We start from the raw sequence: 24,172 nt of genomic DNA, 5'->3' as shown, positions 1-24,172 counted from the left end.
GTGCGTGCATGACCATGCATACAAGGTGTCCATCTGTCTTCACACCTGGGCACATGCCTGGGAAGCATCTGGGGAATAGGGGTAGTAAGTCACTGCATGAGCACGACTGCTGAGTGGGCACAGGCCCAGCACATAGCAGATGTGAGATAAGTGTGTGCTGAGTAAGGCCCACGTGTGGATACTCGGTGCATATGTACACATGTCCATGGGAGCCCCTGCCAGGGTGTCCCAAAGGTGCCTGGGTGTGTGAGCATGCACTTCTGTGTGCCCAGACATGGCCATGGAGCTCCCTGGGCAGGGCCAGACCAGGCTGGGCTCCTCACTGGGCACACATAACCCTCTGCCGTGTGTTGGTGCCTGTGTGGGGTGCTGCCAAAGTTGCGTTGGTGGCATGTGTGTGCGTGAATGTATGTGTGTGTGTGTGTGCATGAGTGTGTGTGTGTGTGTGTAGGAAGAGGCGTTCTCTCTCTTAGACCTTGCTTCTTTCTGTGGTTCGGTTTCTATAGAGACACTTCCTGTGGCAAAGAAAAGAGGTAGTGAGCTGGTGTTTCAGGATGTGAGGGCCCGCAGGAGCAGAGCCGGGCTCTCTCTGCTGCCTGCCCGCCACCCTGCAAGCTCTGGCCGGTGCTGCCCACAGTCCCCATGGTGGGCACCCCCCGTGGCGGGGACCGGTGAACAGCTGCGGCATGCCAGGGAAGCCCAAGCACCTGGGCGTCCCCAACGGGCGCATGGTGAGTGTGGGCTCCAGGCCAGGTCCATGAGGAGGGGTGGGTACACCCAGGGTGGAGCCCAGGAACACACCCGGCAGGGCTGGGCAACAGCCTGCATGCTGCTAGCAGGCGGGAGAAGTTGGGTACAGACAGCAGCGGTGGGACCTGCTGCCCTCAGCCCAAGACCTTCCAGAATGGCCTGCTGGGGACCTGGGGCGATCCTGGGGATGGGACCAGAGCACAGCGGGCACAGGCTTCTGGTTCAGCCCCCACTGCTCCCTCTCCTGCTACTTTGGCACTACCTGGGGCTGCCTGTATCCTAACATAGCAGGGACACCTGGCATGCCTCTTCCTTGCACACCCCCCATGGTGGCCCAAGCCCTCACATCTCATTTAACTTTAGCCCTCCCCTCCTCACCCATGTCCTGATGCCCAAGGTCAGGTCAGGGGCAGCCCTCACTGGGTCACTGCCCTGTGGCTGAACCTGCTCCAGAGGCTTCCTGCCAAAATTAGCAGTCCTTGGGCAGTCTGGGATGGGTTGGAAGGGTTAGGCCAGGTTGGTTCAGTTTCTGTCTGTTCTATTCCTGGACTACCGGGAAGGGTAGTGGTGCCTGGGTACTAGGATGCCCCTGGCTGCTACTGCAGCTGCTCCACCCCCTACACCCTCTCCCTGGCTGCTTGGTCCCCAGGTCAGAGCTGCCCTTGGAAGGTCCAGCTTCTTTATTCATTCAACAGATAAGGCAGGCTGTGCTGGGCCTCCCTTCTCTCCCTAGGATACCAGCTCACTTGGCAAGTCCCCAGCCCCTTCCAACAACCCCAGGAAGGTCAGACTATGTTCTAACATCCCACCTAGCCCCAGCCTAGTACTGTGGGACAAAGCCAGCGGGTCTAGGGAGACCTGGGTTCCAGTATCTGCTCTGTTGGCCCTTACTAGGGGGTTCTCTCCGACCCTGTTTCTTTTTCTTCATCTCTAAAATGAAGAGATTAGAACAGGCCTCAAAGGCTTATTGACATGATTAAGTGGAATGGTGAATATGAGGCCCCCGACCCATTGTGTTTGTGGGGGGGGGGCCATAAATGTCAGCCTAATGCCCTCCCTTCATTCTCAGCCCCTCTTCAAAGATTCCCTGCCTCACCAAGAAGCTGAGCCACCCCACTCCTCCCTTCTAATTCTCAAGATCTGTCTCCATCTCCCCTTCTTCCAGCATCTCTATGGCCCAGCCCCAGGCTAGCTGGATGGGAGAGAGGCAGGCCCCTCCAACCTGGTCCAGTCCCCACTTCACTGTCTCTACTGTCACCCTAACTGAAAGTTCAGGAACCCATGGGCCTCGTGAGCCTATTCTGAAGGCATGACACTTGGAGTCCATGCCCACTCCCACACCCACCCCAAAGGGCAACTGAGGGTGCCAGAGACAGACCCAGCCTCTGCCCCTCCTGTATCAACCATAGCTGCTCTACCCAAAGTCATTCAGGGCAAAGCGGGCACCCAAGCTCTGCCCGCAGCCCCAGCAAACCCATGGGCGCCCTAGCTCCTCTCAGCAACCTGCACACATCGGTTTATCTTTGCCCTTCCTGGGCCTATTCCAAACGCTCTGTGCTGCCTCTGGGAATCCCGGGGGCCACAGGTTGGCTACTTGCTGGTCATCAGGAGTTTTCTGAGGCCATGCACAGCTGAGATGGGCAGGGACGGACAGGCAGGGCATTTGTAGCAGGGATGTGCATAGAGAAGTAGCTGCAAGCCAGGCATCTGGCTTCTTCCATGGACGGAGCTCAGAGGAGGAAATGACTTCCTGAGGGCAGCCAGCAAGTAGAGGGGCCCGCATTTGAACCCGGCTGGTCTGTCTCAATGCCAGGGCTCCTCCGCCTCCCTGAACCACCTGGCTCTGTCCTCCCCCACCTCTCCCTGCCACCACCCTACCCGTTGCCATTCCCTGCAGAGGCAGCTTCATTTGTCAGCCTTGTCTTTCTGCCACTCAGCTTGTCAGGCAGTTGCAATGAAACCTGTTACTTAGAGATGGCTCCCAACCCCCCTGCCAGAGATGTCACACAGCCCCAAATGCCACTTCATTTGTTCACTCACTCATTCAATCAACAACCCCTCCTTAGGGCCTGCTCTATACCGACCCTGTCCCAGGCTCTCAAGACCCAAGCCCATCACCCTAGCCCCTGACCTCAAGCAGCTCCCAGGCTGGCAAGACATGAATGCACGGACACAAATGCCAGACTCAGATTCGGGTTTGGGTAACAGCCACTGGTCAGGGGTAGAGAAAGCTTGGGAGGGACCTGGGGAGGGAGAACTAACCTCCCCACTCACTTGGTGCCCTGTGGCATGTAAGATATCCTGAAAGGGTGTGCCAGCTGGAGGAGGGCATGGCCTGGGGAAAGGCCCAGATGTGGGGAAACACGGGATGAGGGTTTATTGTGTCCTGTCACTCTCAGCAGGCCCAGTTTGTCTTCCCCACCTGACAAGGAGACGTGCACGGTAGAGCCCACTATACCTCTGCGTGGTCCAGCTCAAGGCCAGGTCCTGGGAAGCAGGGTGGCCTTACAAAGGGGCCAAAGCTGGGGTCCGCTTGGACTGACAGGGCCAGGCTCCCAGGATTCTCTGTGGATGTACCCAGAGAGGATCTCAGGCCTCAGTTCTCTAAGCTGGGATGAAATGAGACGATAGTAGAGTGTCCAGCACAGAAGATGCTCAGTAAATCGGCCCTCCCTTTGAGAGCTGACCCCTCCAGGGGTCAGAGTTCAAGAGGAGCCGCTGGGCCCTTTACTCCCAATTGACCTGGCTCAACTATGGCCCAAGGGCTGAAGTCCTGGGCCTCCCAGCTCCCCTGGGACATCGGTCTGCCCAGGGAGGCAGCTTAGCAGAGGGAAGACCTCAGGCTCCAGAGTCAGGCACACCTGGGTTCCAACTTCAGCTCAGCCGTTTTCCAACGGCATGACTTCTGTGGACCTAGGTTTCCTCACCTGTGAGATGGAAGTAGTACCAGTTGCCACATAGGATCAGGATGTGAGGATGGAGTGAGAACAAGGACATGTGCTGTCAGAGTGTGCCTGTCACACAACTGGAGCTCAGAAATGCTAAGCCACCTTCATCGTAGTAGTCTCAGATACCAGGGGCTCCTCCAGGGCCCATTTCCTAAGGAAAAAGTATGGCAAACCAAGGCCTGGCCATGGGTCAGAGGTGTCACTGGCCACCACACCCTTCCTCATCCTCTCTTCCCCTTTTCTCCCATTCACTCACCACTTCTCCTCAGGCAGGCCGGGGTGGGGCAAGGCCAGCCCTGCTCAGCACAACTGCCCCAGGCCTGGGAGCCTGGGCAGGTCAGACCACGGCCAGCAGCATCAGCATGAGGTCAGCGGAGCCCCTGACCACTGCATGCTTGCTGTTTTCACATACGGGCTTCCTTCGCCCTTCCCAGCAGCCCCAGAAGTTTGGGAATGCCGAGTCCATGCTCCCCAGGGGGAAACAGGTCCAGAGAAGGGAAGTCACTTGCCCTGGAATAATAGAACTGGAACCACTCCCTCTGGATCTTGGTCCCTACCCTGTCTCAGCCCCAACCACATAGATCAACAACCAGTGGGGCAGGAGGGGCTCAGGAAGGTGAATGCAGGCTGCAGAGATGGGGTGCTCGGTGGTGGGGCATCCCTGATGGGGGGGTGCCAAGTCCGCCTAGGAGGGCAGAGGAGGGCTGCTCAGGGCCCTGATGGCTGGTTGGGAGCCGCGGGGCAAGGAGGGAGGGAGTTCAGGTGGGTTCCCTCCTACAGGCCTGCCCTCTGGGAGCCACCAGATTGGCAAGGTAGAGAGGCCCAGACGAGCGCGGTGGGCAGGGGGATTTGGGGTGGCTGGTGTTTGTGGGTGACTAATATCAACGGGCATATATTGGAGAGCCATTGGGCGGGGGAGCAGGAGCAGATACCCAGGCAGAGGAAACAGCAAAGCAGGAAGCAGGAGTGTGTAGGGGTGCGGGGAAAACAGAAAAGTTTGATAAAGTGTAGGGTGGAAATGAGGGGGAGGGAAAGAGGGGGGCTGAAGGGGTTCATTAGTCAGGCCCAGGCAGAGCTTCAGCTACAACCCAGCGCCTGCTCCGTCTCCCAGGGCAGGGAGTGGGGCCCAGGAAGACCCTGGGAGCCAGCCCCACCTAAAGATACAGAAAGTCAATTCTACCTAATGCAAAGAATAAAACAAAATAGGAGTGTGGGCTGGGAACTGGGGGCAGGTCAGAGGTTGTCAGCTCTCTGGGGTCCTTGCCTGCCCCAGCTGCTGTGGGGGCTCTGAGCAAAGGAGAGGCTGAGTCCCAGGTTAGAGGGCAGGCCAGAGAGAGGCCAGTGGGTGTGGCAGAAGGCAGGGCCAGGTGGCACCCGAGGATGGGGAGGAGAGGGGAGTCAGGATGGTTCCCAGAGACCTGGGAGGAGGGCGTGGACAGACAGCAGCACAGTGGCTGGGAAGGGCCGCAAAGCAGCCTGGACAGGCAGGTGCGGGGATCAGGGGAGCTCCCAGGAAGGGAAAGAGCAGGCTGGAGGGGACTCCGTCGTCCTTGCACACCCCAACAGTTGAGACTTTGTCATGCAGCCTCGGGAGATGAGTTGGATGCAGCCATGGGATGGATAGGGGAGACTGAGGCAGGAGGGCAAGGCTGGGCGGCCAGGGCGGGGTGTGCTGGAAAAGATTCCAGGCCCAACCCTGCCCTGCCCAAACCTTCCCTCGTCCTATCCCAGTGCTCCAGGTGGGACACGTGGCTCAGGGAGGAACCCACGGTTATGAAACTAGAGAAGGGCAGGGCCGGGATTTGAATCCAGGTCTGACAGACCCTGACACCTGTGCTCTTTCCCCTATGGCAGGGATTGCAAATTTGAAAGCAGGAGCAGGGTCAGACACCAATACTAATACAACAACAATAGTAATGTTCCTTTGGTATTGGCAGATAGTATTCTGAGATATATATATATATATGACATATATAACATATACTATATATTATATATTATATATATAATATATATATGCCAAAAAATGTATAAAAGTGGACACTTTGGTCAACGTTGCTCAAGCAGTAGTTCGCTGTAATCAGAAGTGTCTGGACGCTGATGGTAACCACTGTGAGCACCTCTTGTAATTGCAGGAGTCAAACGTAATTTGTATTCATCTTTTGTTATCGGTATACTTGTATATTGAGTATTATCATTTTAATACAGGTTTCCTTTCTTAAAATGTGTATACATTTTTGACACCCTCTGTATATATATGTAACTTATTTAATCACAGCAACCCTTTGAAGTCAAGAACAGAATTTAATGAAAGTCCTCAAAAGAGGAAAGTTGTTTGCATTGCCGTTCTATTTTAATAGGTCTTGCTATATTGTAAAAATAGTCAAGGACCTGCGGCCCTTGGAAAAGCTTTGAACTAATGCAAAATATAACTGGCCTTTTGATCAGGAAATAACCTATTCACAACTGGATAGTCTTCGCCAATATAAAAATCTATAATCTTACAGGGGGAATCAGGTTTTTTTAAATCTCTAAATATGATTAGAATTTAGTAATGAAAGCTCTCAGATGGTCTCAACTCTCCCAGACAACTCAAAAGTTTCAAGAAAACAGCTACTGGCAAAAGAAATTTAGGAATATTATTTGCTCCATTTGTATAGCGGAAGAAACTGAGGCACAGAGAGGTGAAGTAGCCTGTCGAAGGTCACACAGCACAGATTTGAACTCATGCAGTCCAGAGCAGTGCCTGCCTCCATAAGTAACACAAATGCATCCAACTGGCCCCAGGGACCTCTGAGGGGCAACCAGTGCCCCTTCTAGGCACTGGTTGCTGTTCGGTGCCAGCCAAGGTTGCCATGTTGGAAGAAACTCAGGATAGCTGGGGCATTACAGTCATAAAGGGGAGACAGAAAGCTGGGGTTTTCTGTAAAACTATTGATTTTTAAGTGAGGGAAACTTCTTTAAACTTAAAAAGAAAAAACCATTCTGAGGCCCAAGATATTAGTAATGTCCTACATACCTGCAGGCCAGCTCCTCCGTGTGACCTGAGTGCCCCTGGTGTGAGTGGGGATCAGAGAGAGAGAGAGATGGCAGCCAGGAAGGCAGGGAGAGGCTTCAAGGGATGGCGGTGGGGGTGGTTGCAGACCTGTTTCCAGCAGGGATGGAAAGAAGGGAAGGTAGTGCAAGCTCCCATGACGACCTAGGGAAAATGTAGGAGGCGAGAGGGAGGGAAGAATTGGGGATGACTCAAGCCCTGGTGTCGGGAGCTCAGGTGCTGGGAAGAAAGACGAGATGCAAGGAAGCTGGTTGGGTGCCCTGCTGTGGTGGCAGGAGGTGGCTTCCGTTTGGGACTGGATTAGTTTGACGGGCTTGTGGGACACTTTGCAGAGATGTTAGCAGGAATTTGGGGAGATGTGGGTGGAAGAAAGGGCCCAAGACAGAGTCAGGGAGGGGTAGAGGCCACCTTGTGTGGGTAGGAGATGACGAGGAAGCTGGAGGAGCTGCTGGGAAGGTGGGAAGACCAAGCAAGAGTCATTTTGAAAGGAGGGTTTTTCTGTTTCACTAATAGTTGGGATTCCCAGAGAACTCAGATTTTGCGTTGAGGGGGGGGAAGGATGGAGTGGGCCTCAACAGCAATGCTACTCACAGTGTGGCCCATGGACCAGCAGCGTCAGCATCATCTAGGAGCTTGTTAGCAGTGAAGAGTCTCAGGCCCCATCCTGGACCTACTGAATCTGAATCCCTGGAGGTGGGTCCCTCCCAGCCATTCTAATGCACACTGAAGTTTGAGAACAACTGTTCTGCAGTATAAAATAGCATCCTGTACCTACCCAAGGAGGGATGGGACTCAAGGGAGACCGTAGGCCTCAAGAGGAAACGGTTGCAATAAGGAGACCATCAGCTACAGAGATACCTCTCCATCCTCAAAGACAAGAGCAAACATTGATATAACGCTTCCCACATCCTGGCCACTGTTCCAGATGCTGTAAATGCTTTAAACTAATTTGGTCCTCACAACAGCCCCAGGAAGTAAGTTACTATTATCATCATCCCCTATTTCCAGGTGGAGACAAGTAATTTGCCCAAAGTCACATAGCTAGTAAGTGGCAGAGACAGGATTCAAAGTCTGTGTTCCTATCCTACATAACCATGCTATATGTACACCTGGGCTCACCCAGCAGGCGCTGGAGAAGGAGGGAGCCAGGGGACATTGGAGGATACCAGGCATAAGTCCCAGCACACAGGGATTGGCACATGGTGGAAGGAGAGCTGTGGACAGCCTAAGCAAAACCTTGAGCAAGCAGTGACCTGGCTGGGAATGCCCAGCACAGCCCTCCAGGCAGAGGAAAACACAGCTCCAGTCCTGGGGGCCGGGGCCAGAACTGTCTTTGAAAATCCACCCTGGGCTCTACTCTGATTTTCTACCTTGGGTCTCTTGTAGGTTCTAGCTGTCTCAGATGGAGGTAAGTGACAGAGTGTATGAAGTCTGGCTGGGGGTGGCGGGTGGTGTATGTGGAAATGGGGTGGGGATACCCTTTCTACTTGCTATCTTTCCACAGAAAGTATCTGTAGATGGGGTTGGGCTAAGGGCTGGGGAAGGCCAAAAGGCTCACCTCCACTTGTCCATCCCCACGCAGAACTGAGCAGCACGGCAGGGCCCAAGGGCCAGGGCGAGGGCCGAGGCAGCTCCCTCAGCATCCACAGCCTCCCCAGTGGCCCCAGCAGTTCCTTCCCCACCGAGGAGCAGCCTGTGGCCAGCTGGGGCCTGTCCTTTGAGCGGCTGCTGCAGGACCCACTGGGCCTGGCTTACTTCACTGTAAGACCTGGGGTGCGATAGGGAGGGTGGAAGGTAGTAGCCACTGGGGGTGTAGGTGAGGGGGTGTTGGGACATGGAAGAGGGCATGGATGGAGCTTCAGGCTGGTCAGTGGGACTCTTCTGTCTTCCAGCCTTTCTTTGGCACCCTCTCCCTGTTCTCCCAGCTGGGAACTTTGCTTCTCTCTGTCCTTGTCTCTGCTACTCATTTTCTCTCTGTGCCTCTGGATCTGGCCCCATCTGTCTGTCTGGCCTGTCTGGCTTGGCCTCTTAGCCCTGTGTCTCTATCCCAATCTCTTTGACCAAATCCCCTGACTGAGTTTCTGTGACTCTGACTGCCTCCTCCTCACCCACCCCTCCCCAGGAGTTCCTGAAGAAGGAGTTCAGTGCCGAGAACGTGACATTCTGGAAGGCCTGCCAGCGCTTCCAGCAGATCCCTGCCAGTGACACCCAACAGGTAGGGGGAAGGGGGAGCTGAGGCAGAGGGGTGGGACCAGGGCGTGGGCGGTGCCCTTGACCTTCTCCTGTTCCTCCTGCCCAGCTAGCTCAGGAGGCCCGCAACATCTATCAGGAGTTCCTGTCCAGCCAGGCACTGAGCCCGGTGAACATCGACCGGCAGGCCTGGCTCGGCGAAGAGGTGCTGGCCGAGCCCCGACCGGACATGTTCCGGGCACAGCAGCTTCAGGTGAGAGAGTGTGGCCCAGGAAGGGAGCACAATGAAGCAGAGGCGGGCGCAGATCCAGGGGCGGAGCCTGAGCGGCGTGGAGTAGGGAAGGGGACAAATTTGGACGTGGGCACCGAGCCAGATAAATGCGGGGACAGGGCGCCAGTCAGAGGTAGGTACCAAAGCTGCGGTGAAGAAGGGTCCAGGGGCGGGGCCTAGCCGGGATACAGGAGGGGCCTGGGCCTTGGAGGTGGGGGTGCGGGGCTAGGGGCTGGCTCCCTAGGTTGGGGACCCAGGCAACCCCGGGGGCCTGGCTGGTGACTCCGGCTCACCGCCCGGGCTCCCACCCCGTAGATCTTCAACTTGATGAAGTTCGACAGCTATGCGCGCTTTGTCAAGTCCCCGCTGTACCGCCAGTGCCTCCTGGCGGAGGCGGAGGGACGACCCCTACCGGAACCTGGCTCCTCGCGCCTCGGCAGCCCAGACGCGACGAGGAAGGTGCGGACGATGGGTTGTAGGGATCAAGGGGCCCGGTGCAGATCTGCGGGGGTTGCCCACCGTCTGTGTGCAGGCTAGCGCCCAGACTCGTGCCAGCGTCTTCCCTGTACCTGCAGAAGCCGAAGCTGAAGCCCGGGAATTCGCTGCCGCTGGGTGTGGAGGAGTTGGGACAGCTACCGCCGGCTGAGGGCCGCCAGCTCCGCAAGTCCTTCCGCAGGGGTGAGAGCGGGAGTGGTCCTCATAGCAGAGTGGGGGCCGGGAGTTTGGGCAAGCCTTGAGAACTCCCCCTTCCTCCTACTTGTCCCACAGCCTGTAAGTCTGTGAAAACCGAAATAAATACAGGTACCTGTGACCACCACGTTTCCCCCGTGGTTCGGTTCCCCGGCTAGACCCCAGAAGTTTGGGAAGCCCCCTCAATAGCATTGCTTGCAGGAACCCAAGCCACATTAGACCCATGCAGGAGACCTCCAACAGTGTCCACCGGCTGGGGAGAGGCCTCAGCAGAGGGGTGGGGGTGGGGGGCTGCCCTGTTCATTGCTCCCTCTCTTCTAGAACTGGCGGGCACCGCAGCAAATTCGGCCTTGCGGCGAGAGTCCCAGGGCTCCCTCAACTCCTCCGCCAGTCTGGACCTCGGCTTCCTTGCTTTCGTCAGCAGCAAATCTGAGGTGAGCCCACTGCCGGGAGAGACGAAGTGTGGTCTAGGGCCACTACTCAGGCCCCTTTGTGTGGCGGCCGCCATCATTCCCAGTCACTGTCCCCACTTCCCACCCCCTGACCCCTCAAGCCAATCCCTCAGCGTCCTTACTTTCTTCCTGTACTTATCACATTGTCTCCATGCATGTCATGGGTGCACATCCTCTTCAGTCGAGGTGTACACGGTGCCTGTGTGGGGGTCAGTAGGTGGACTTGCCTCTGGGTGCCTGTGTGCCTGGGTGAGCACACACGTGTTCCTGGAGAAGGACTATCTTACTTGCCTATAGGTGTGCTCTTGGACGTGTGTGTGCATGTGTACATGTGTGTGCCCCAGTGAGCTCACCTGTCTGCATGTTCTTGCATGTGTATTCATGACCTCCCCCCACTCCTGCCCTGAATCAGAGCCACCGGAAGAGCCTTGGGAGCTCAGAAGGTGAGAGCGAAAGCCGGCCAGGGAAGTACTGCTGCGTGTACCTGCCCGATGGCACAGCTTCGTTGGCCCTGGCCCGACCTGGCCTCACCATCCGGGCCATGCTGGCAGGCATCTGTGAGAAACGTGGCCTCTCTCTACCTGACATCAAGGTCTATCTGGTGGGCAACGAGCAGGTGCGAACCTGGCCTGGTCCCCAACTCTAACTCCCTGCCTGATGCTGAGCCCAATCATATTTCTCTCTGTGCTCAGCTATGACCTCCACCCTAATTCCATTCCTAATCCCCTGGACCAACCCTAATTGCAACCCCATCCCCTATTCCCACCCCTTTCCTAACTCTACTCCCTCCCCGCACGCCCAACTCCAAATCAACCCAGCACCAACTCTTAACTGAAACTCAGATATGCACTCTTAACCCCCGAAAATCCTATCCCTACCCCACCCCCATCCTGGTTTCCAGCTTTACCCATCATCCTCACAGTGACAATCTCTGGGAGGTAGAGTAGGGAGAAGCGCTGCTGGAGCTGGGTTTTTCCGCATCACTCCAAGCTGATTGCCCATCCCTGAAATGACCATTTGGGGGAACCCTCACCTCCTCTGTCACCAGGAGCACCCATGCACAACTATGAAAAACTTTCCCTTAGGTGCAAACTAGCATAGCTTTAACAAGGAGACTAGGAAAAACGCAACTTTAAATTAAACCACCCAGTAAGGGGGAGCTAAAGGAAGGATGCTGCATCCCAGAAGACCCAACATGATTTCATCAACCAGTAGACAAGTACTAAGGCCCTGCCAGGTGGGTGGGCAGAGGGACCTGGGCCTGAGCTCTGTCCCCAAGGTCTATCAGCTGGAGGTGAGCCAGGCAGAATGTGATCAGGGAGGAGGAATCCAACCACCAGAGTGTTTCTGGAGCACGGTAGACATTTCTGGTTGGTCCCAGGAAGGCTTCCTGGAAGAAGCAGCAGTTAACGAGGATGAGGAGGAGTTTGCCTGTCAGAGCTGTGGGGGGAGGGCATTCCAGGCAGAAGGAAGAGTTTAAGGGAAGACCTGTTGATGGGTAAGAAGTGCAGGGCATGTTCAGGGGCCTGGAACATGGGAGTGTGAGGGCAGCAGTGGGAAGAGCTCCGCCCACTCTCAGGCCTCCCAGGCAGCCGCCAGAGCCCAGATGGGCTTTCATGTTTACTAAATATAACTTCACCACCCACACCCCACCTGTCCCTGCAGCACAACACAGGCCTATGGCAGGGGAGGGGCTGCCTCCCTGCCCCCAGCTGGTGCAGGCATGGGGCCTCTGGGGGCAGTAATCACTACAGCTACTCTTTATGTACCTACTATGTGTCAGGCACTTCACATCCTCCTGTTCTCACAGAGATCTTGGGGGAAGAGCCCTTTTTGCACTGAAGAGACAAGAAGTGTCCATAGTAGGTGGGGATGGAGAGAAGTGGTCAAGTGTCCAAAAAGGGACAAGGCCTGGGTGGCTGACCAAAGGTGGGTGGTGAGGAAGGAAATTCGTCTAGCTGGTCTGGGTGGGTTTCACATGCCATAGGGACAAGGAGCAGCTGTCCAGGAGGCAGATACTGTCCTGGCCCAGGAAGAGGTGCCCTGTGACCCAGGACCTAAGCCTGCTCCTTTGCCCAAGCAACCCCATTACCATTCGTGCTGACCCCACCCCCATGTTTCCCGTAACTGTTCCTTTTGCAAGTCTGTCCAGCTTTCTCACCACCCTTCTCCCTGGCCTTGGCCATGCCAGGCTTCTACTCCAGCCTGGCCTCTGCCCCATTCGCATCTCTACTGCTCACCTGCCCATCTGCCCTTCCCTCTGACCCTTAGGGTGGCCAGTGAGGAAGTGAGGGTGGTTCCCTCCGCAGCAGGGCTAACTAGGGGTGGGGGAGGGACTCAGACCCTGCCTGGCGTCTGCAGAAGGCCCTGGTCCTGGATCAGGACTGCACAGTGCTGGCGGACCAGGAAGTGCGGCTGGAAAACAGGATCACCTTCGAGTGAGTGCCCCCAGTCCAGGCTTGGGTCCAGGTCTTGTTCAAGCTGCTGTTCTCCCCTGCAGGTCCCGCCCCTTGTGCTAACCCCGCCCGGTGGGCTAAGGCCCCAAGGCCAGCTGGCCCTTCTCCCCAGTTTAGACTCTGACGCCTCGGGGGTTGGCGTGGGTGGGTTGGGGGAGAGGCGGGGTCGGCTCTCCACCCTTCCGCAGCCCCAGGGTCCCACGCAGGCTCGAGTTGGCTGCGCTGCAGCGCGTGGTGCGGATCTCCGCCAAGCCCACCAAACGGCTACAGGAGGCGCTACAGCCCATCCTAGCGAAGCACGGCCTGAGTCCACAACAGGTGGAGCTGCGCCGGGTGAGTCGCGGGGGGGGGGGGGAGCGGGGGGCGGAGCTTGAACAGGCAGGCAGGGAGGCCGGAGCCGGCTGCCCGTCCTGCGGGCTGCTGACCTGTCCCCGCAGCCAGGTGAGAAGCAGCTGCTGGATCTAGGGAAGCTAGTGAGCTCGATGGCTGCCCAGAGACTGGTTTTGCACACGATCCCAGGTAGGGATATTGGCCCTGGTCTTTTTCCCCTGGGGACGGCTCTGGCCCAGGAGTAACGGGGTCCAAATAGAAGGCAAACACAAAAGGTGGTGCTTTCTGCCGCAGGTGCGAAGATTTCCGAAGCCAGTGTCACATCCCCATGCTGTAACCAGGTGAGCGAAAGGCGACGCCCCTCTTCTGCGCGCTGCTCCTCCCCTCCTGGTTGTGGCTCTGACCCCGAGTTCTCTCAGGGAGGCCCACCTAGAACCCAGGACAAGGCCACCCATCCATCTCCACTGCCCCTCAACTTGCTGGCCAAGGCGCCCAGTAGTGTCACTGAGAAGCGACAGACCTGTGACATTGAAGGTACATTGGGGATGGTGGGGACTAGAGAAGACCAGGGGGGTTGGGACCAGGCTGGATGCCACTGGGGCTGAAACAGGCGGGCTGGGGGCCGTTGGGGTTGGGGAACCAGTGGAGCTGGGACAGGGGCGGGAGGGGCATGGTGCTGGGATCAGGGAGGCCGTGGCAATAGTATGGGCTACAGAACTGGGGTGGACTAGTGTGGGCAGGTCTGTACCAGGGGGCCCCCTGACTCTGTGGCCACCCCCAGGCCTGGTGGAGCTGCTGAACCGGGTGCAAAGCAGCGGGGCTCATGACCAAAGGGGCCTTCTCCGCAAAGAGGACCTGGTGCTTCCAGAATTTCTGCAGCTGCCTGCCCAAGGGTCCACCTCCCAGGAGGCCCCACAACAGACTGAATCATCGGCCCAGCCCAAAGGGGGCACCTCAGACTCTACTGCCCACTCGGTCCTCTGACAGCTGTCCAACCGCCCAGGCTGGCTGCATGGCACCTGGCGGGCCAAGCATGCCATAGGCCCGCTCTGCATGCCCTGTCTGTGCCATGAGTGTCCCTGGCGTCTTCCTGCCACGGGCAGGCCCGTAGGAAGAGTCAGGATGGGGTGGAGAGGGGCTCAGAGTAGCCACACCCCACAGCTGCCACCACTTGGTCCCTTACAGGCTTGCCCACCCATCCTTTACAGCCAAGCCAGTAGGTGGAGATGGACACACCCCACACTCCTCCCTGTGTAGGCATGTCCAACACGGGGGCGGCGTTGGCAGTGCCAGCCTCCCCACCCTGTGCCAGGCCTCATCAGGGAGCAGGAAGAGGGGCCAGCCCCTCCTCAGGGAGCTGGTATGAGTAAAGCCTGGGGGTGCAGGTGGGTAGCCCCTCCGTACACAGATTTTGCAGTCGGTTTGGGGCAGCTGGGTTTGTCCTAGATGTATGATATTGTTATTATAATAATTATTGTTATTCTGCCATGAGGGTGTTCCTTGTGTACCTTGTATTCCCCCCCTCCCCCCAAACCGCACTGCCTCTGTCACCAAGTTCACAGTGCCCGGAAGCTCTTGGGGACCTCAGGATGTGTCCCTTGACTTCCTGTTATCAGAATCTCTCTTCCTGACTGCACAGAGTGTGTGTGTGTGTGTGTGTGTGTGTGTGTGTGTGTGTGTGAGAGAGAGAGAGAGAGAGAGAGAGAGAGAGAGAGAGAGAGAGAGAGAGAGAAGGGATGGAGGGGAAGGCCCCTCTGGGGAGCTGTGCCTCTGCCAGATGTCATCATGCTATCTTACGGTCTCTGATCTGAATAGTGTTTGGTCGCTGTCTTCTGCTTCTTTTGTGACTGTGTTTCTAGCTGCGGTTCTTTTGGAGGCATTGAAGGCCTTGTAGGGAACACTGGGTGGTGTGGTAGGGGCAGGTTCTGCCCCTTGCCTGCTTTGTCTGGATGGTCTTTCCTGTCCCCAGGAAGCCAAGGAAACCTCACACAGGGAGGGGCAGCAGGGAAGACCTCCCAGACGGAGGGCCCCAGCCTGCAGGCCGAGAAGCCAGACTGAGTCCTGGTGCTTTGACAGAGGCAGCAAGGGGACACAGGAGCCTGGAGAAAGTGTCTGAGGAGTGAGTGGCCCTCCTGACCCCTCCAATAGGTTGAGCTCTCATCCCCACTCCAGCTCTTTGCACTTGCTGTCCCCTCCACTAGGATCCCCAGCCCCCCTTCACCCTCATCATGTAATGGGCTCCTCATCCTTGAAATTTCTGAGAGAGAACCATGGGGTTTGCTGACCCACCGAGCCTTTCTCCAGAAGTGGAAGCCAAGCCTTCCTAGGAGAAGGGGCCTCAGCCCTCTGCTCCCTCCGTCCATATTTGGCTGTGTTGACCTGACCCCTGGCTGTTGGCATGAGCTCATGCTCAGGCCCAACCAGTGAGTATGGTTCAGGGATGATCCTCTCACCCAATCAGAATACCAGTCCTGGTCATTTTCTATCATTTCCTGGGGATTTGCAGAAAGGACCTGTAGGAAGAGAACCTGCCTGCAAATGAGGGCAACACAGGACTGAGAGATGGAAGGAGATTACTGACAAAATTATCTAAATGCCTAAATTCACACATGCCTGAAGTCAGTCACCCCTAGACTTCGGCGTTAGGCAAGCCAATACATTTTCCCCATGTGTGTAAACTTGTTACTCTGTATGGGATTTCCAAGATCTGCACCCACAAAAGCCCTGCTCATTGAAGAGTTTGGCTTAAACATCTCAGAGGAGCCTTCCCTGGTCACCTGGTGCTGTGGTCTAAATGTGTGTATCCCCCACATTCATATGTTCAAATCCCATCCCCCAAGGGGATGGTGTTAGGTAGTGGGGCAGGGGAGGTGCATAGGACATGAGGGTGGAGGCGTCCTGACTGGGATTAGGGCCCTTATAAAAGGGACGCGCTCCCTCACCCCTCCACCATGTGAGGGCACAGCGAGAAGATGGCCTGAAGAGGGCCCTCACCAGCCCCCGACCATGCTGGCACCCTGATCTTGGACTTGAAGCCTGTAGAGCCGTGAGAAATACACTTCTGTGGTTTATAAGCCATCCAGTCTCACGTATTTTTATTGTAGCAGCTGAAACGGACTAAGACACCCTATATGAAGTGCTCCCCAACTTTGTTCTCTACCAGTCTATCCAGTGTTTTTTCTTCACAGCACTCAGCCCACTCTGTAATGATCCTGTTTCTTATTTACTTGCTGGCAATATGATGTATGTGCTCTGCTGGCAGGGACCTCGTGCCTCTTAGTCACTTCTGTGTTTCCTTGGCCTAGTGGGCTGACAAATGAGGCTGCAGCCTCAGATAGTCCCAATGGAGGCTGCAGGAACAACAGGGCAGTGGGGGCCCTGGCCAGGGACCGCATAGCACCAGGGTCACAGTCTGTGGCCAGAGATGAGGGTAGGAAGGGACAAGCCCAAGACCTTCCCTGGGCCCTGGGACTTCTCCCTGTGGGAGGAAACACCCTTCCATGCCCAAGGTTAGAGAAGTGAGGACACTGGCTGAGAGATGGGGTATCTTCTCAAAGTTGGCAGATACTGCAGGCCACGTCTATCCTTCTGCAGACCCCCTAGTGATTCATGATGTCTGTCACTCTTAGGAACCAAGGAGATGGTCCCATGAGAATGGGGGTCATGGGTCAAGTGGAAGAGTCTCCCTAGAGGTCAGCCCCTGCAGGGGGAGGAATTCACATCTACTGAGGTCCCCAAGTTAGGCACACTCCATCTTTTATCTCATTTTTGTTCTCACAATAAAACAGCCTGGTGGGGATGAAACCACCACTGCAGGAGGGGAAGGGACCAGCCCAGGATCCTACAAGGAATCGTCCCTGAAACTTGACCAGCACTTATGTTGTCTGACTTGGTGATATACCCCAGGGAGGGCCTGGCTGCTGTAGCAACCCCCAGGGCCCTTCCATGGAGGGGATATTGATATGGCTATCCTGAGGGGCAGTTTGGGAGTTTCTGCTAAAAATTAAAAACAACCTCGTGTGACCCCAGCAGTGCCACTAGAGAGTCGCTCATTCCCAGGCAGGAGACCTATTCCTGCACGGTTGTCTATGACCTGAAAACTGGCAAACAGCCCAATGTGGATGGGGGTAGAAAGTCAGGTAACACAGCAGGTGGTGTTGTGTCCATGCTCTGCAATGTCACACAGCAGGTAAGGAACTGGGTACAGTGTGTCCTGATGTGGGAAGTTCTCCACAATGTGTCATTATTCAGAAAAAAACCAAAAAGCAGAGCAGTGCATGAAATCTTTATATAAACCACAAACACACAGGGACTTATAAGTGTACAGAAAGGGGAGAGAATGTTCTAAAAGGATACATGTCAAACTGACAAGGAGATGGGGAGGGCACCAGGATTGGAGGTAGAGGTCAAAGGAGACTTTCACCTTAGCTTTACTTTTTTTAAAAGGATAAGACTAAAAACAATCATAACACAAAGAACTTCCCAAGGCCACTTCTTTGTCACTGCTGGTCCACCATCTCTTTCTCCAGAAGTAGAACTCAACTCTTCCTTTGGGGACTTCAGCGCACCACCCCAGAGGCCCATTTTGGCTTGGCTGGGTGTGTCCCTCTGCCATAATCCGCTCTGTGATCCCCTCTTCCAACATGTCCCCTGCAGCAGCCCTGGGCTGAAGGAAACCCAGTTCCCTCCTCCCAGTTTCTGTGCTCCCAGAACCCCTCGAGGTCCTGGGCTCTCGTCATCCCAGCCTGGCCAGGCCCAGGGGCAGCCGCTGGTGAACCCACGGGCTGTGTTCCAAAGCCACTGCACAGAGCTAGACTCCTGGGTGGTCAGGAAAGTTCACAGAACTGCTTCTCCTCATCCCACCAGGTAGGAAGCCTGGAGGCGTGTGGGCCCATCTACCCAGTGCCTGGCGGGAAGGAAGGGACAGAGCGCACATTTGCTGACTGCTCTGCAACTTCCAACAGCCCCATCTTACAGAGGACACAGGCTTGGCCAGCAGGTGTGACTTCATTGAGGACACCATGGGATCCAAACCCATGTGGTTCCAAGCCTCTGAGAGAGAATCTTGTCCCCTGTCTCTTGTGTCCAAGCCCACTTAATGGCCTTGGGGCTGGGGAAAGGGAGGATATGACATAGGCACTGGCCAGCAAGGGGCTCCCAGTGACCTGTGCTCCGGGCCAGGGTGGGGGCAGGTAGAGGCACGGGCTGCTCACCTGGAGCCCACTGAAAGTGCTGACGCAGCCCTGGGTCGGTGCTCCCTGCAGCCACCCCCACCCCTAGAGTGAGCACAAGGTGCACCCCGCAGGGGGCCTGGCCTGCTGGTCAGGTGACTTACTTCTGGGGGAGTTAGAGGCTGGAATTCAGCTTCCACAAGGAAACACAGGCTGGGCTAGGGAGGAACACGCACGGTTGGTTACCTCGAAGGAGATGCAGGCCTGGCTGGGCACAGGCCCGTAGAGCTGCACAACCGCTGGAGTTGCCATTCATGTCTCTGTTAGTCCTAGGGGGTCCAAGAAGATCTGGGGACATTAACATGTATGTGTCCTGTGAGTTCTGCAGGGTCTGAGCAATGGGTGCTTGTGGCCATCTCAGCTCCCATCTCCAGAGAACTGGCTTGGGGGTAGGGCAGAGGCAGAAACCAAAGAAAAGCACCACAGAACCAGTGCCCTACTTCCAGACCAGCACAGGGTGCCAGTTAAGATGGGTGGGGAGGGGTGACCCTTCTAGCCAATGAGACCACCACCTTCCTGTCCTGATGCCAAGGAGCTGAATGAAGGAACACAGAACCCAGACTCAAAACCCAGAGTATGGAGTGTGGAACAGGAGCTTGGAGCCTGGGTACAAAACCTGGAACTGGAGTCTAATACCCAGACTCAGAACCCAGAGCTTGGACCTGAGAACTTAGGGGCAGGACCCAGAGCTCCCAGCTGCAGGCCACAACCAGGGTGGGGACCCCAGAAGCTGGAGCCCAGGACCTGAAATCTAAAGCCAGAGCTCAGAGTCTCAGGTCTGGAACCTAGCAGGCAGAGCCTGGGCCTGCCATCTGGGAACATGCTGCCCACAGCCTCCCGCTCAGGCCTGGTCCCCTGGGCCAGTGTGAAGAGCACAGGGCTGGAACACCACCGTAAGAAAGGGAGCTGCAGTGGAGAGGTGATTTCTGAGAAAAGCCTGAAGCAGCCTCAGCTCTTTTGGCCACAGCCTTTGGCCTCATCAGTCAATGAATGACCAGTGCCTGGGTCACCAGGACTAATCATTACCCAGGGCACTTATCCCCGAAATAGAGACAGGACATTCTCAGGTCAGCTGCTCCTGCCCTGCCCCACAGGCCCTAATGTCGTCTTAGAAAGGAAATGGGGCTTGGATGGGACAATGTCTCAGGGCCCTGCCTGCTCTATGCTGGCAACTCAGATTCAAGCCCAGGCTCTCCAAGAGAGGACAAAGTCAAGAGGGCCAGAGGACGCATTGCTCTGTTCCCCAACAGGAGTGGCAAGCAGCTCCGATTCTTCACCCAGCCCACAGGTGAGAAGGGCTGCCTTGACCACCGATCAGAGAGGATGTGTCCATGTGTGTGCAATGCACAGCAGCTGTGTCCCTGTGTAACCATGCTGGCCTGACTGCTGGAACGGAATGTTCACTGCTGTATTCCCAATGCACAGCAGCCCCATGCTGACTCAATGGGGTTTATGTGTTGGGTGAATAAATAGCACGTTGATTAGAGGAGGCAGTTCTCAAACTGCTGTCGGGAAACCCTGCTATGGGATTACACCGCTCATTAGCCAGATCCCCCCAAATTCCAGTTCCTGGACAGATGGTCTGGAATGTTAGTTTTTCCTCCCTTGATTGTCCTCAAACTTTAGGTCCTGCAGAAAATTCACCCGTTGAAAACTGTGTGTATTTAAGGAGCAATGGATCTTAGTGGCGAATTGCAGAGACAGCTGGTTGTGCCCGCCTCCACAGCTTGCTCCGTTCCTGGACTGGCATATTTGTTCTTGGCGTCGTATCTACTCCGGTCAGCAGCCATGCTGCTCCTGGGAAAATCGCTTTCGTTGGTGTGACGAAATTCCATATCTGTCAGCATGTCACATGCACACTGGCCATGATGTCTGCGCTTCCCACTCGTGGCCAGCTGCCTCCTCCCTCAGCGCTCTCCCACATCACTAAATCTGCTCTTGTTCTCATATCAGCTGCCCTCTCAGCAGACATAGCTGACCAGGGCGCCTCTCAAAACGTGGCAACTTTGGCTTCTGGGGTACCCGCTTTTCTGCTTCTCCTCCTGGTCCCCTCTGCAGGTGGGGATCTCAGTTTCCTTTCCTGGCCCCTCTTCCTCTGCCCTCCCAGAAATGTGGGGGCTCCTCTGGACTCAGCCCTGGGCCCCAGCTCTCCTCATTGTGCATACTCTCCCTGGGGGGGTACCTTCACAGGGGGAGCCAAGTCACGTTGAGCTCCCAGGCGGTGATGGAATGCTGTCTTCATGTTGAGAGGCTAGCAGGAGCAGGATTTAAAAGGGAGAGAGGTGACATGATGAGAACTGCACTTTGAAAAGCTGGCTGGCTGCTTTGTTGGAGATTGGATTGTAAGGAGTGAGGGCAGAGCTGGGAGAGCATTTTGGAGGCTATTGCAATAACCCAGGTGAGTGACAGTGGCCCAGAGCTCCTGGAGAAGGAAAATCAGGAGAATTTGGTGATGGATTAGAGATGAGGAGGTGGAGAAGGAGGTGTCAAAGACGCCTGCTCCGTTTCCAGCTCGATGGACCACATGCTGCTTCCTGGGGTTGGGATAAGCAGGAGGCCCCATGTGGGGTAAGGAGCACAGTGTGTGCTTTAGACCCACAGATCCAACTGCTCACGCCAGAGGCCCCTCAGACACAGCGGTACAGACAGATCTTGGCATCTTCCCTCCAGGATGACTCCTCCTGGAAGCCTTTTCTCAATGTGAAACACAGCCAACCACGCAGGCTCCAGGCCTAGAGGTCTGGGGAGGCCGTGGCCAGTGTGCATGTGACCAAATAGGACAGGAGTCACCCTTCGGGGGACACACAGAATCTGTCATAGACAGGGAGGAGGCAGGCCGTGAGCAGGAAGGAGGTTGAAATGAGCAAAGGGATTGAGAGGCTGGAGGCTGGCGTGCAGCCTCCTTCTGTGCTACTCTCAGGAGTCCCAGAAGCAGCCCTGCTCAGCCCCACGTTTTGGGGCTTTTGCTAGGGCTAGAGCAGCCCCATCCCACACCCAGAATTTTGGGGAATATTTTGAATGTGTAAGTCCACAGTATTTTGTAATGATATATTTTGTGATGAGTTTGATCAGTAACTGCCTCCCCCACTAGCCCCTGAGCTCCATGAGAGCAGAGAAGGGCAGCCTCGAAGCAGTGCCTGTGAAGCAGGTCTCCGCCACTTCTGCCCCGCCCGTCTGCACAAGGTAGGGTGGGGTGGGGAAGGGCCTGCAGTTTGGAGTCTCTGGACCCACTGTCGGGGGTCGGGTGCTCCTGGGTTGGGGTGCTCAGGCTCAGACAGCCTCTGACCCATCCTTAATGTGACTTTAGCAGGGCCTCTGAGCCTAAGGACAACTCTGACAGAAGAACTCAGTAACAACCGCAGTTCCCTAGCTTGGGGACATCCCTCCACCCATGCATGAACCCTACCTTACTCAAACCACTCTCTCCAGGTTGAAGAGGTTCCTACATCAATTAGGGGTGAAAAAGAAGAAACCACAAAACTCATTCTTGGGAACATTTGAGATCTTGCTTCCCAGCATGTCATCGGTTTGGCTCAAATAAACTCAATTTTTTAAAAAAGGCAGAGAGAAAAGGACAAAATGCACTGTTCTAAACATCACATTGATGGTCCTGAGAAGCAGGGTTGCTTTTATTTTCCTTTTCCTATGAGTGGAGACTTCTGTAGTAAGCACCGGGTGGCTGATTCCCTGCCTCAATTTCCCAGAATCTCCCAGAACAAGTCATAAGACTATGAGGTGTGATAAAAACATAAGGTGAATGCTTAAATTAAAAAATAATGTATCACAGTAAAAGACACATTGCCATTAATCCCCCTCAAAATACTCCCCTTGCTTTGAACACATCCCATCAATCTTGCCATTTTCTGAGGCAGCTCTGGAAGTCCTCTTTCGCGTCTTCAGTTGCCCTGTTGTGGCTGCCTAGTGTCCTGAATCAATTCAAAAATGTTTACTTTTCACGGTCATTTTGACTTTGGGGAAGAGCCAGAAGCCACATGGTGCCAGATCCAATGAATAAGGTAGATGAGGACACACTGTAATGTTTTTATTTGACAGAAATTGCCTTACCAGAATCAATGTATGACATGGAGCCTTTCTGTTGTGATCAAAAACTACAGTGAATGCTGCTGCCACATGCCATCTAACGGAAAGGCAGAGATCTTCAACACGGTGTGAAGTGGAGCGTCGAAACTTAGTAACGGTGTGTGACAAATTTCAACTTGTTCGGTGCCGTCAGTTGGATGTGAGCTATGGTTGAGGGAAGGTGTGTTTTCAAGTGTGCGTTCTCATCATGACAACGCTCCGTGTCATACATCGCTTCTGGTATATGGCAATTTCTGTCAAAATAAAAACATTACAGTGTGTCCTCATCCACCTTATTCACCAGACCTGGCACCGTGCAACTTCTGGCTCTTCCCCAAAGTCAAAATGATTCAGGACATCGAGGCAGCTACAACAGCACAACTAAAGCCACTCACAAAAGAGGACTTCCAGAACTGCTTCAGAAAGTGGCAAGAGTGATGGGATAAGTATGTTCGAAGCGAGGGGGAGTATTTTGAGGGGGACTAATGGCAATGTGTCTTTTACTGTAATAATTTTTTTTATTCAAACATTCACCATATTGTTTGATCACGTCTCGTATATGGCTTATTGTCCTAAGCCGAGCACTTCCCAGAGTGAAAGGGGATGCTGGGCCAACAGTCCTGCCAGGACTTGGCCAGGAAAACCGGGACTTACGGTTACTCTACCAAACCAATCCTAGCTGCACATCCGCCCCCACCCACTTCTCTCCCCTGTGGGTTCTGTGACCTAAACTGACACAGCCATGATGTAATGGACCTGGGATCCAAACACAGGCTTGCCATGTTTTCTGCTCTTAGTCACTTCTATGGAGTCCATTCTGAGTACTACACAGTGGACAACTCCACAATGCACTGCAAATTAAGTGCTAACTAGTTAACTTTTGTCACATTACAGAGGGAACGGTGCAGAAATGTCTACCTTCCTTGATGGAAGAAGGTTGGGTCTGTGTCACCCTAATAAAATACATTCAATATTGAGTAGGACTACAGCTTAGGGGGCCCTGAGCAATCAGTGGTAGCTGGTGGGCCAAGAGGAATTGTGGACCTGAAACAGGACTGAGACTCTAGAGCAGGTGGGGCCTTTTTCTGGCCAGGATACTTCAGCCATCCTGGAGACAGTGAAAATGTCATGAGAGCATAAAGAGAGCAAACACGCTGAGGGGCTCTGTTCTAGGCTTGGAATGGGTCATTTATCTCATTGAATTCTATAACTCAGAGAAAAAGCTGAGCTAATTGCCATTATGGTGAAGGAACTATGGCTCAGAGAGGTGAGATGACTGGCCTCAGAATCCCAGGCTGACTCAGGGATTGGACCATTGCTTGGACCAGGAGAGAAGCTGGTCTTGCCAATCTTGGCTCAGCATAGAGTAGGAACTCAACTAATATGCTTAGAAATAGATGGACAGATATATGACCAGCTGGTGTCTGGCTGGCTGGCTGGCTGGCTGGCTGGATGGATGGATGGATGGATGGATGGATGGATGATGTTAGGTAGGTTAGTCAGACAGTTGCCAAACTAGATCTTAAATGGAACCACCATTGCTGGATCTGATCCAACTATGATCCCTTAGTCTAAAGGAAGTTTCCTTCTCACCTCTCTGTGAATCTGGTCACTAATTCAGGCTCCACAGTCCTGTGAAAGGGAAACAAGCTTCTGAAAGGCTTCCTTAGACCCTTCTGAGTTTCATATAATCATGTTTCCCAATCCAGAAATCCAACT

The 24,172-nt window shown here is 54.9% G+C and overlaps 1 protein-coding gene across 3 annotated transcripts; it reads left to right on the top strand.

The window, feature by feature from the left end:
* Positions 1 to 504: 504 nt before the first annotated feature.
* On the top strand, positions 505 to 14,630 carry RGS14 (regulator of G protein signaling 14). Of its 3 annotated transcripts, XM_019710996.3 has the most exons (15): positions 505 to 731; positions 8,140 to 8,161; positions 8,336 to 8,514; positions 8,876 to 8,968; positions 9,053 to 9,196; positions 9,530 to 9,673; positions 9,790 to 9,892; positions 10,226 to 10,338; positions 10,769 to 10,972; positions 12,718 to 12,794; positions 13,019 to 13,145; positions 13,250 to 13,331; positions 13,437 to 13,483; positions 13,562 to 13,676; positions 13,924 to 14,630. In XM_019710996.3, exons 1-15 carry the CDS (start codon positions 687 to 689, stop codon positions 14,124 to 14,126), a joined length of 1,698 nt encoding a protein of 565 aa, XP_019566555.2. In that variant the 5' UTR covers positions 505 to 686; the 3' UTR covers positions 14,127 to 14,630. The 3 variants fall into 3 exon arrangements, with proteins under 3 accessions (XP_019566555.2, XP_074169507.1, XP_074169508.1); XM_074313406.2 differs by having other exon boundaries at positions 546 to 731; positions 13,437 to 13,676; positions 13,924 to 14,258; XM_074313407.2 differs by lacking the exon at positions 8,336 to 8,514 and having other exon boundaries at positions 552 to 731.
* Positions 14,631 to 24,172: the final 9,542 nt, after the last annotated feature.

Source organism: Rhinolophus sinicus, chromosome 5 (genome assembly GCF_057876585.1).
Source record: "Rhinolophus sinicus isolate RSI-liver-muscle chromosome 5, RSI-T2T, whole genome shotgun sequence".
Taxonomy (NCBI): Eukaryota; Metazoa; Chordata; class Mammalia; order Chiroptera; family Rhinolophidae; genus Rhinolophus; species Rhinolophus sinicus.
Note: the sequence above shows the minus strand (reverse complement) of the source record. Positions and strands in the feature narration are given on the sequence as shown.